This window comes from Haliotis cracherodii, unplaced genomic scaffold, assembly GCF_022045235.1.
Source record: "Haliotis cracherodii isolate W230 unplaced genomic scaffold, xgHalCrac1.p SCAF_22, whole genome shotgun sequence".
Lineage (NCBI taxonomy): Eukaryota > Metazoa > Mollusca > Gastropoda > Lepetellida > Haliotidae > Haliotis > Haliotis cracherodii.
Genome location: NW_027266278.1, coordinates 7,631,580 through 7,643,549, shown reverse-complemented (window position 1 = coordinate 7,643,549; position 11,970 = coordinate 7,631,580). Strand labels below are relative to the sequence as shown.

The following is an 11,970-nucleotide window of genomic DNA, read 5'->3' as shown; positions in this document are numbered from 1 at the left end:
AGAAAACTATCAATACTCAATCTGAATAACATGCACGTAAATACTCATTACATTATCTGCAGTTCTGCCTATGTTACTACAGGACAGAATGACTTTCAAAAAAAGAGGTGAGGTGAAATGGGGTTTAACGTTGCGTCCAAGATTATTGCGCTTATATAGCGACATGTTTGTATGTGTGTGTTTGTTTGTGTGGCTGCTTGTACTAGTCCGGACTGATGCCGATTTATAGTGCTAGCTCATTCAGATACCATGACGCAGTTTAACATGAATACTCCACTCAGACACAGTATACTGACTCCGAGACAACCACTCCTTGTTTTAGCCCCTAAATGCCGAGCGCCAGACAGGGTAACAAGTACCATCTTTTAACATATTTTGGTATGACGCGGTCGGGGATCGAACCCTGGACCCTCCACTCTCCGGGCGGACGCTCTACCACAAGACCACGGAGGCGGTAGTTCAAATAAAGAAAGAAATAAAGAAAGTAAGAATGGAGACATAACACCCTGGATAACCGAGGATGGTACAACACGCTAAGGGGGAAGCTGCAGTAGGTTGTAACAGTCAATGTTCATTCATGTCCTACATTTGACTGAAAATATCTGATAATTGGCACAAAGTTGAATAGCACGAAAATAACAAGTTGAGAATGTTTGCTGAAGACGTGAGCCTGGTCTACAACACACAAAGTATATGTTAATATCAATCTCATTCACTATAAAGTGGTCTGCTATGTCACAGCAGTAGGCAATGCATGACCTGTGTCACTAGCCATACATCGCAATATTGACACATTCAACAAATTTATCAGAAGTTCGCAAGTATTGGAGCGACATCTGCAAGTGACAAACTTTCAATATGATAATTCGAACGCGAACAGCGTCAATTGTGACATGAACAGGAAGTGACATCACATAAAACATGTCATGGATGGGAGACAACTCCATCTGGCAGTTTCTTTAATCAAGGCTAAAAAAGATAATAGTCTTGGTTCTCAGGCACCACCCACATCAAAAAGTTCACCGCACGTTTCATTCATATTTCCATTTTTAAAAAACACACCAAAATCCAAAAATATTCCAAGTCCAACGGTAGTCAAATACTGTATTCCAGTATTTTACTCATCTAGGAATACACTTATGTAGGGAGGCCCTTTCCCAGGTTGATTGTACACAACTGTTTATTTGGTTATATACTAGTTTGAACAACCAAAAAAAAGACACACTGCCCGCGCCCACTATATTTTCAAAAGCCATTGCCTGAGAACCAATTCTTTTTTTTTTTTTAAGCCCAATACTATTCTGGAACACAAAATCATAGTAATAATAATGATGATATACTTACACTTGTATTCATATAAGTTTCCATAAGTTCACTTTATCATTCAGCCAATTATTTGTCAATGAGATCATCTTAGTATTAAAGATATTCTTTCATGGATCTGACACACAGACATATGGGTGGGGTAGTCTAGCGGTTAATGCGTTCGCTTGTCGCGCTGAAGACCCAGGTTCTATTCCTCTATATGGGAACAATGTGTGAATGTGTTCTGGTGTCCCCTGCCGTGATATTGCTGGAATATTGCTAAAAGCGCTGAAAACCATACTCACTCGCAAACATGACCTCTGCATAAATGAACACAACTGGGGCTGGGCTGATACAACAGTTTTGTTTGTTCTATTGCTTGCAACGGTGTTTCTCTGAATAGTTTATTGTTTATACTCTGACACTCTTCATATCAGTCTCCTGAAACTGTGGAAGAGGAAGTGAACGATGAAGATGAGAGAGACTGTGACGAAGCTGTGGGACGTCCTCGTCCCGATGTCAAACACAGTGGGGTCATACTCGAAACAGTTGGTGCCCTCGACAACTTGGAAGTTCTGAGCCTCACAGAAAGCTGTCCCATTCTGGTACTTGTAACCTGAGAACAATTAACACACACAATGTAATAGTTAGTATCACTGAAGTCGGATCTTGTTTGTTTGTTATTTGTTTAACGCCGCACTCACCAATATTCCAGCTATATGACGGTGGTCTGTAATACTAATTAATCAAATCTGGACCAGACAATCCACTGACTGACATCATGAGCATCAATCCATTCAATTGGGAACGATGACATGCATCAACCAACTACAAGCATAGTCGCCTTTAACGGCAAGCATGGGTTGCTGAAGACCTATTCTACCACGGATCTTCATGGGTCGTGAAATCCAATACAATGAAGATCTCAGAACCTGTGTATAGAAGTTGTTGTCAGGTGAACCCTGAGCACACTTAGATCACCCAATCACAATGAAGGATGCTTGAGTTCTCATAAAACAATATGCAACAATATTCAATATAATTTGTTTTATTCAATACGGATAGGCCACAGGCTTTTGAGTACAGAACATAATAATACAGACAATATGTTAAACATTGGATAATATGTTTCTTTCAACATAAGCATTATAAATGTATTTAGCTGAATTAACTACAGTTTTAGGATGTTGTGATGATGAAAGAAGGTTGAATTTGTGATGCAACAATACAATGATTAGGGCTGTAGCGATTCATCGATACCTACAATATCATCGATATTTAGGAAAACACAATACTTGAATCATCAGTTAATAATGATTAGGGCTGTAGCAGCGTTAGAAATTGGCACTAGTCCTGTAGTCCTTACCAAACTGCCCAGTAGTAAAGGTATCCTAAGGACTAGTAGAAATTGGCCCATTTTAAGGGGTTTGCTATATGCTACCATTATAAGGACTGTGGACAAAAACTGTTAGTTTCTAACCCTGTTACAGCCAATTCATCGATACCTACAAAATCATCGATATTTTGGAACACCCGATACTTGAATTGTCAGTTTATGAGATCGCGATACAGATTAAAAGGACAGGAACTCATGGAGCTATCACCCGTAATAGCAGAAGAAGCTTAGTGCCACCTGTAAGCATGGCAGAACACGAGGAAGTGGTGGCTGGCTTATGACGCGACGACTGTTTCATTTAATAACCATCCCTTCATGCAAAACTGTATTTTTCTTTGGGTTTTCTTTGTTTGAGTTTTTGAGATAAATGTGTGAAGAAAGAGCTTTACAGCTGTAATAAAGCGATTAAATCATTTCTTACTGTCTGATGTGGTGTATCGTAATACCAGTGGTATCGTCAGTCCATGTCATGATGCAAATTGTATCACAAGATACCCAGCTCTAATAATGATGCAGCATTTATGATTTACAGGTCTGGTCTGAATGATTCACTTTTGAGAATTTGAAGGCCTTGCCTGATGCCTGAAGTCCCCCAGACACAACCTCCTGCATTTTCCCTATTCAAGGGAGGTAACTGACTGTAAAAGTCCAGATTCCACCCTTGCCGAACTAGGCTGGGATTGTGGAGTTATATTAAGGCTGGACTAACAAGTCTGTGCATAGACCAATCAAAATCGCGTAACGAAAACGGCATCCTGTTCGTAAACAACATGGATTTCAAATTGCAGATTACCTAGTGTACCTTCAACTAGGCATTGACAGATATTTTCCAAATCGGTTTGATTTGATGAATTTTTTTTATGACCCGTTTTATTACAATATAGATCTTGATCATTGATCAGATTGTCTTGACTGGGTGCCGCCATTTTGTTTGAAGCAAATGCAAGTGATATGAGAGGTTGAATATGATTGTCAAAAGGAGGGGCATAGCAAGGACATAACTCGTAATCACCACTGGTGGCGCTACGATCGATCCCAGAAATTCCAGCCTAGTTTGGCAAGGGTGGAAACTGGACTTTTAAAGTCAGTTAACTCCCTTGACTCGAGAAGATGGACCCCCTGTGGAGGTGTTGCCAGATGTCCTATAGCGAGTTTCCAGATTTGACCACAGACACGTATGTTTGTAGTTTGTAGGCAAGGGTGGAAACAACTTTAATAGTCAGTTAACTCCATTGCCTCAGGATGTTTTTTTGTAGTTTTACGTTGCACTCAGCAATATATCAGCTATGACGGTGGTCAGTAAATAAACACGTCTGGACAAGACAATCCAGTGAATGACATTACGAGCATCGATCTACGCCATTGGGATGCAATGGGATGCAATGACATGCATCAACCAAGTCAGCGAGCCTGACCACCCGATCCTGTTTGTAAGAGTAAGAGATCGGTTTTAATGAGGAGTCAAGAGACAAACGGTATAGTGTTTTCAGAGTACAGCTTACCATGCTTACATGTAGTTTAAACTAAGGCAAATTGAAATTGGTACTAAACGCACAACATTTACTAAATATCAATCTGGTATCACGAAAATGTCGCTTATGTTCTGTGATCCAATCTTTCACCCTCATGAACTGACAACACGTTTACTTATGGGTGAACAATCATCTGATGTCTTTAGTTTATACCGTATCCCTCCACAAACATATATGCAACATTCCTTCTTGCTTCAAGCCTATAACAGAGCAGAACAATGTAAAACAATCATCCGAACACACCCTCCGACCACTTGCTCAATTACATCATTTCATTAATCAGAGTCTCCTGGATCTCAAATTCGTTTTCTTCAGTCTCATAGACAACATCTCATTGGAGGCGAGTCGCAAACCAGGCATTTCCAAAATTCTCGCTGATGCTCTCCCGTCCCAGTCAGTCAGCTCCCACAGAGTGGCAGCTACATTTGCACACCTTCCGGACATTTGCTGGTGCTTCGGCCACTTAAACGTTGATCTGATCACGATACGCTACAACCATCAGGTATCATCACGGCGTTCTAGCCATCGAGTGTAACTGAGTATTATTGCCATTGACATGAAATAGATCCTACTTTGGCAACGACTCCGTTCATTGCAGACTTTTCCTTTTTAGTCTGCTTTCAGAGGACAAAGCATTTGCCAGTTACGTCTTGCGACTAACTCAGACCTTGGCGCCTACCGCCCTAACCGTATCACCATTGCTCTAAAACTTACAGCTATACTATGGGGTTTCCATTCGGTCAAACAGCCCACCGGCCTGGGATCTTGGTCTGGTTCTATGCCACCTCCTCGTTTCTCCCTGAGAATCACTACAGCGGAATTGGTACCTCTTACTCCGAAATTCTATGAGGGAGGTGGTCGGTGGGTGTGTAAGGATGATTGTTTTTAATTTTTCTACACTGTTACAGGATTGAAGCAAGAAGGAATATTGCATACTGTTATGTCAGGATAAGCATATAAATAAGGGGAATACTCTGATTCTCTTTATTTCTTAAATATAGACAAAATAGATGAGCGTGTTTCTTTATCTTAAGTTTCATAAGTAAGGAACAAAATAATTACTACGCAAGCCTTTAATGAGGTCAATAATCGGTAAATCATACAATAATATATATATATAATAATTGTATAATAATAATGTCATTCAGAAAGCAAATACGGATAGACAGAACAGATGATGACGATATTTTGAGTCCGCTAAGGCTAAAAAAATAATAGTCTTGGTTCTCAGGCACCGCTCGCATCATCAAAAAGTCTGCACGTTTCATTTTTATTTCCATTTTAAAATTGTAAAAAAAAACCTAATACTTAAACAATGCAATCCAATACAGCACACAGTTACTTCTCTGAACATGCGCACTGCTTTACTGCGCATCTCGTGTTATGGTCATGGCAGCAATAGGAGTTTGTATGCTTGTTTATGTAGGGAGGCCCTTTCCCAGGTTGATGCCTGAGAACCAATTCTTATATTTTTTTAAGACCAATAGTCTGAGACACTCACCGACAGTGTCTCCTTCAAAGGAGGCTGTCTTGCAGTCTTCATACAGAGAGTCACAGTACTCAGAACACACCATCAGCTTGCTGGAACAAACAAACTAGTCTCAGAAATGTTATATCCACACTCAGGGCGATTGATGCTCAAAATTCTCTTTTGTGACAGTATGACATATATGTCAATAAAGTGTTGATTAGTTATATCAGCGTTCGTAATACCTGCCTGCCCGACCGTCCGAGACGGGTTGATTTCAACTCGGGCTGCCAGATTTTCAAATCTCCCTGCCCGACGGTCGGGGTATATTTCATAGGTGGAAATATTCTAAATATTTCCCAATGATAAGCATTAATTCAAATATAAAGATGAATAATAAAATGTAACCAAAAAGAAACCCTGTTAGCGTTTAGACAACCTAACATTTAGCGATGCGCTTATGCTACAAGCAATCAGTTTTCATATTTTTAATTAAGTTATCCTGAGAAACATGGTTATAGTGGGCAGGCAGGTTTTGGTCAGGGCTGGCAAGTATTTCAGCTAGCCAGTCCTGTGGTCTGGCTGAAATTTTGGGGAGTTTCATACCCTGCTTATATGTTACCAATTATGAAAACAATGACCAGAATATGTGGAAATGTTATCACAAATTGGCCTATAATAGCCAATAATAGCCCAAATTAAGTTAGCAGACTCTGGCACAGAGCTGTTATTGAATGAAGACATGCTATATACAATGTCACAAGCATAAACAATTAAGAACTTTATAAACAACATCAATAATAAATTAATTTCTTAACAACCGCCCATTAAAAATGTCCAATTTTAAAGTCGAAAAAACAATTATCCATTAAATTGTTCACACTTGCATATTGGTGAGTGACTGAGTGAGTTGGGGTTAACGCCGCTTTTAACAGTATTCCAGTTATATCGCGGCGTGTCAGCTTAATGTGGGAGGAAAGCCCAAAGTGATGCAGGTTTCGGATGTTTACCACTTCGGTGAAAGCCACGAGCACGGTTATGGTGCTGACAAACCTAGAAACATAATCAGGGTGAACCGACATTCGAACCCACAATCATAGGTTTTCGCGTGCCCAAGGGACACAACTCTTGTTTGTTATAACTGTAGTTTGTTTTAGGCATACATACAGCATATATACAGAAAATGGATGGGACCAAGAAACCCTTATATCCGTCAGCTTGTTATAAACATAGTTTACTGCATACAAATATAAGTATGGAGCCTTTTCCTAATTTTCAGTGAAACAAAGTCACCATTACAATGCTGAAACTTTTTATGTCAAACTTGCGATTTCTGACACATATTTGTCCTTAATTGCTGTAGACATTGAGAGACCTGGGACGGAATATCCTGAGAATGGCCTGTGAGAACACCCAGATGAACGTGTAAATACTTCCTCCAAGTTAACCTGAGGACGTTGGGTGAGGACTGGCCCCACTGGAAACGTCAACTTCCATGTTAAGGAAAACCTCATCGATATAAACATTATCAGTGGGCCAGCATATTTGTTGAAGCCTGTAGAGTTACTGTGAGTGAGATGGGTTTAACGCTGCTTTTAACAGTATTCCAGTTATATCGTGGCGTGTCAGCTTAATGTGGGAGGAAAGCCCGAAGTGATGCAGGTCTCGGACGTTTACCACTTCGATGAAACCCACAAGCACGGGTATGGTGCTGACAAACCTAGAAACATAATCGTGGCGAACCGGGATTCCAACCCACAATGATAGGTTTCTGGCATGCCCAAGGGACGCAACTCTGCACAGTGAATGGCGGCGTCTTAGACGACAGGGCCACCCGTGCCCCCTCTATCAACAATAAGACGGCCTAACTGCACACTGATGTGCGTTGTTGTTGTTGCATTAGGTGTTTAAGAGGTCGCCTTCTGCCTAGGCAATTTCGGCTGACCTGTCCCTCTTTGGGACTCCTGTGTGTGAGAAGGGTTCACATATCTATTGTGAGTTCGGTGTTCACATAATTTCTGTTTTTGCATTGATATGATTTCTATTTTCTTATATTGATATGATTTCATTTTTATCCTTGGCTGCTCTGCTTATATACGTTCAAGCAGCTGTCCATCTCTCAGAAATAGAGTTAGTTTGGCCTTCGCTATTGCATCTCTTGGCTTTAGGAGATCTATGACAGATAGCGGATCTAACTGCAATTCTTGTTTTAACCTAGCCCGGGCTGGGGCATGGTCTTGACATTCTAGTAATACGTGGTCAATGGTTTCAGCCTGATTGCAAGATGAACAACCTTGTCATAAAGCTTTTTGTGACCAAGTCTGAGGCTTGAGATAGCAGTCTGACACTGATGTGCAAATACCAATTTGAATATAAACACAAACACGGTTTATTGAACAGCAGTTGTAACAAGTATCTAACAATGTCATTCAAAGAATAGGAATTACACAATGGGCATCTAGTGAGTTATCACTGTTGTGGTCAAGAGTTACCCACTCGTGTCAAACAAGGCATCATTGACCACTCCAGCAGTCCAGACAGACGCCACCCATGCAACACTTCGTCAAAGACCAACACGCCACAACGTGCACGGACAGGCTTCATCACACTCCTCAGATCTACAGCCTTTATCTTGTCATCTGCCTTCTCAGCATACCAATAATAGGACTGTTGTTGGATCAATTATTTTATTGCCCTTGAATATCAAGTCTACAGAATAAACATATAAACTGTGTGTTGTTTTTAGGAAAACATTGTTTATTGTGCTCTAGTCAGCTCTAATAAGCGATGCTATTTATGTTCGATTGGATTAATTTTAGGTTGGAATAAAGTACGGATATGTATCATTCCACTGGAGATGGGGTGGAGGGAGTCGCATTGATCATGTTGATAGTGAGTCTTATTTTGGGGTAGGGGTCAGCAGTCTTGTTAATTTCAAGACTTACAGTATTCATTGTATTTCAAGAGCCGTTATTCGTGTCTGTCATTTCATCCATCAGTCATGACCACTGTCCACATGATCATTAATTAATTCTAGGCTCAAAGATAATTATCAAATATACAGTACACTACACCATTTCATTACTTTACAGGCAGGACCCTCATATTGCCTGCAAGGACCCATCATAATAATTATTGGGGCCCCCTCGACTCCCACTTCCGTAAGTCCAGGTAAAACCCTGCGGTTTGTATTGAACTTGCATGACTTTCTAATTTAGGATTGTTCTAATCATGCTAAGAGTACTAGACCATCCAATTTAGCATTTTGATTAGGTTTGTTTGTTATTTAATGCCACACCATGCCAGCTATAAGAACAGACCGTAAATAATCGAGTCTGGAACATATCAATCAGTGATTGACATCATGAGCATCGATCAACACTATGGGGACATGATGATACCCATCAACCAAGTCAGTGAGACAGACCAGCTGATCTCATTAGTCGCCCTTTATGACAAGCATGAGTTGCTAAAGCTGAATTCTAACCAGGATCTTCATGGGTCCAATTTGGTTTCTGCAGGTGGTAAGGTAAAGCCAGCTGCTACAATCATAAGGCTGGGCCATTGCAAAACTTTGCAAACATTGCAATTTTAAAATCGCTACGGAATCAAACTGATACATGGGTAAGCACATCAGGAAGTCAGGTGTAAATTTGTGATGCATCAGTACATCAGTGAAACGTGGCTTCCCCAACTTACTCCCTGTAGAAGAGGTACTGGTCTGGACTACAGAAGTAGCACATAAGATAGTTCATCTGGTAGCGGCAGATCTTGGTGGCTTGATGGAGGGGGTACATGCTGGAGAACACGGACGTCACCTCTGTGCGCTTGCAGCAAGCCTGGTTTGAGTACCAGGAACAGTTGATGAGACCTGGGGATGGGGCTGCAAACCTCTTTTCATCTGAAACATAAGAAATATATGAGCAAAACAAGCAGTGAAATAGTGACACTGCATTACTAAAACATTACTAACTACAGCAGTTGTAATTATTTTTTTACTGTGATAGTTTCACTGTTAGTTATATATTTATATATAAACAAACAGACCCGCCATCTACCTATGCTGATTGTGTACACATATGATGTAGATACATGGAGAAAGTTTGTATAAATCTGTATTGAATTATCATGTTGACTAGCAGTTACATCTTCCCGAGGCAAGGGAGTTATCTAACTTTAAAAGTCCAGTTTCCACCCTTGCCGAACTAGGCTGGAATGACAGGGCTCAATCGTTGCGCCACCAGTGGCTGTTACCAATTATGTCCCTTCTGATCCTCTCCTATGGACCAATCAGATTCCACCTCTCGTATCACTTGCGTTTGCTTCACACAAAATGGTGGCACCCAGTCAGGACGATCTGATCGATAGTCAAGATCTATATTGTGATAAAACGGGTCTTACATCACCAAATGCATCAAATCATGTGAGCACCTTGATTAAAAACATGAAAGGATTTGGAAAATATCTGCTGACAACGATTTGGCGATGCACATGCTTTGCAAACCCTGCAATCGATCAAAATCTGCACATCAGTTAACGAACCGGATTTTGATTTTGGTGCGCAATTTTGATTGGACTATGCATAGACTTGTTAGTCCAGACAAAACGTAACTCCATATTACCAGCCTAGTTCGGCAATGGTGGAAACTGGACTTTTATAGTCAGTTAACTCCCTTGCCTCGGGAAGATGAGCAGTTAGGGCTGGGACAGGTTATTCGGGTCGGGTGGGTCCTGAGTAGGACCTGGGTACCCACATGACTACCCGGACCAGTGGTTAGTCACGTAATATATTGTTTAATGACAGAAACTCACAATAGCTCAGTGGTTACACTACAAGTCGCTAATGTTTGAATTTCTTTCTGACGATGCACACATTCCTTTGGACTTGTATATGTCTGAGTAAAGACAAAGCTTCAGTCAACTTCAGGGTACCATTTGATACATACAGTATCCAAATAGCTTTTGTCAGGGCTGTGGTAAAACTATTACAAATTAGACATTTTGTTCCCAACTCTTGAGACCTACAGTGGGTAGGGTCTTGTCATAGGGGGGAGAGTAGCCGGGTAGTACATTTGGGCTGTCCCTGCCCTGCTAGCAATGAACATGGTGAATGTAAGAATGTTGAGGTGGAGATTATGCTTATGTAGCGACCATAACATTTCGAACCACGGACCTTCTGCTCCGAGGTCGGACGCCTTGTCCACCCGACCAAAGAGGTTTACCCTGTCAGCAAGCTGACAAGGTAAGGATGTCATCTGTCCGATGACTCCACACCCTGTTACATACTCCCCCGTCAACAGAAGGCACGTCCCAGGCCGCATAGCAGGGTACTGAGGCTTATTTTGCTCAAATCGAATATGTACGTGCTCAGGCCCACGTTGGGCGCCAATGTAGCGATCATAACATTTCCGAGTCCCGTCATGGGATTCGAACCATGGACCTTCTGATCCGAGGTCGGACGCCTTGACAACATGACCAAAGATATTAACCCCGTCAGCAAGCTGACAAGGTAAGGGTCATCTGTGGGACGACTCCACGCCCTGCTACACTTACATGAACATGCATACGATGGATGTTTGGTTAATAAGTAAATACATGTGATTTTAGTGTCTATATGTCTGACATTAGCACACGCTGAGCGGAGTTACTTGTCACATTCTGGCGTTATAAATTCAAAGTTAGGCCAACAACGCTTACAGAAATATGGGCACGGTTTCTTTGTCGACTCTTCATAATGCAATTCTTCCGATGCACTTTTCCCAGCAAAACATGTTAACACTAACGTACAAATGCACACGACTTTAGCGGCACTTATTTGAGGTAACATTGTAAAATGTACGTCTTGCAATCTACCAGGAATAGTCTATTGATCAGGTGCTTCCATCTTGAATATACTATTTATTGTAAAAGAAAACTTCTAACATTTAACGGAAACGGAATATAATATTTATTTTTATTACAATGTAAGACCAATATCAGTTCATCATATGACTAAAATGAGTAAAAATATTTACATAATCTTGTGCTTATACGATACTATAGAGTGTTTTTAAAGTCTGACATCTAATTTCCATGGTCAGCAGATTCTCATTCCACTTATTAGTTTTTACACGCACCTGCAGCAACTTCCGCCTGTAGTCGCCCCGCTCGTCACCATTCGTGACTAACTCGGGTTATTCCGGGACAATCTTCAGGTTACGGAAAGGGGCGAGTGGTAACGAATGTCCATCAAGTGACAAGCTTCCGCATTGCCAAGGCAATGGGTTGAG

The 11,970-nt window shown here is 41.1% G+C and overlaps 2 protein-coding genes across 2 annotated transcripts in view; one reads left to right on the top strand and one right to left on the bottom strand.

Annotated features, from left to right (window-relative positions):
* Window positions 1–1,553: 1,553 nt before the first annotated feature.
* Window positions 1,554–11,580, bottom strand: LOC139471215 (uncharacterized). Its single transcript, XM_071253505.1, has 4 exons — window positions 11,399–11,580; window positions 9,401–9,602; window positions 5,735–5,814; window positions 1,554–1,921 (listed from the first exon to the last, which is right to left on the bottom strand). The coding sequence occupies exons 1-4, from the start codon at window positions 11,526–11,528 to the stop codon at window positions 1,734–1,736; spliced, it is 600 nt and encodes a 199-aa protein (XP_071109606.1). The 5' UTR covers window positions 11,529–11,580; the 3' UTR covers window positions 1,554–1,733.
* Window positions 11,581–11,914: 334 nt separating this feature from the next.
* Window positions 11,915–11,970, top strand: part of LOC139471144 (caspase-3-like) — a 25,615-nt gene continuing 25,559 nt past the window's right edge. Inside the window, exon 1 of the mRNA XM_071253408.1 lies at window positions 11,915–11,957. The gene's annotated coding sequence lies outside the window, so the exon portion shown is untranslated. The remainder of the gene's footprint in view (window positions 11,958–11,970) is intronic.

Coding starts and splice junctions, on each gene's coding strand:
- LOC139471215 (XM_071253505.1), bottom strand. CDS start 11,528: ATGTTACCTCAAATAAGTGCCGCTAAAGTCGTGTGCATTTGTACGTTA. Junction 5,815..9,400: donor CAGTACCTCTTCTACAGGGA/GTAAGTTGGGGA, acceptor TGTTTGTTCCAG/CAAGCTGATGGTGTGTTCTG. Junction 1,922..5,734: donor CTTTGAAGGAGACACTGTCG/GTGAGTGTCTCA, acceptor AATTGTTCTCAG/GTTACAAGTACCAGAATGGG.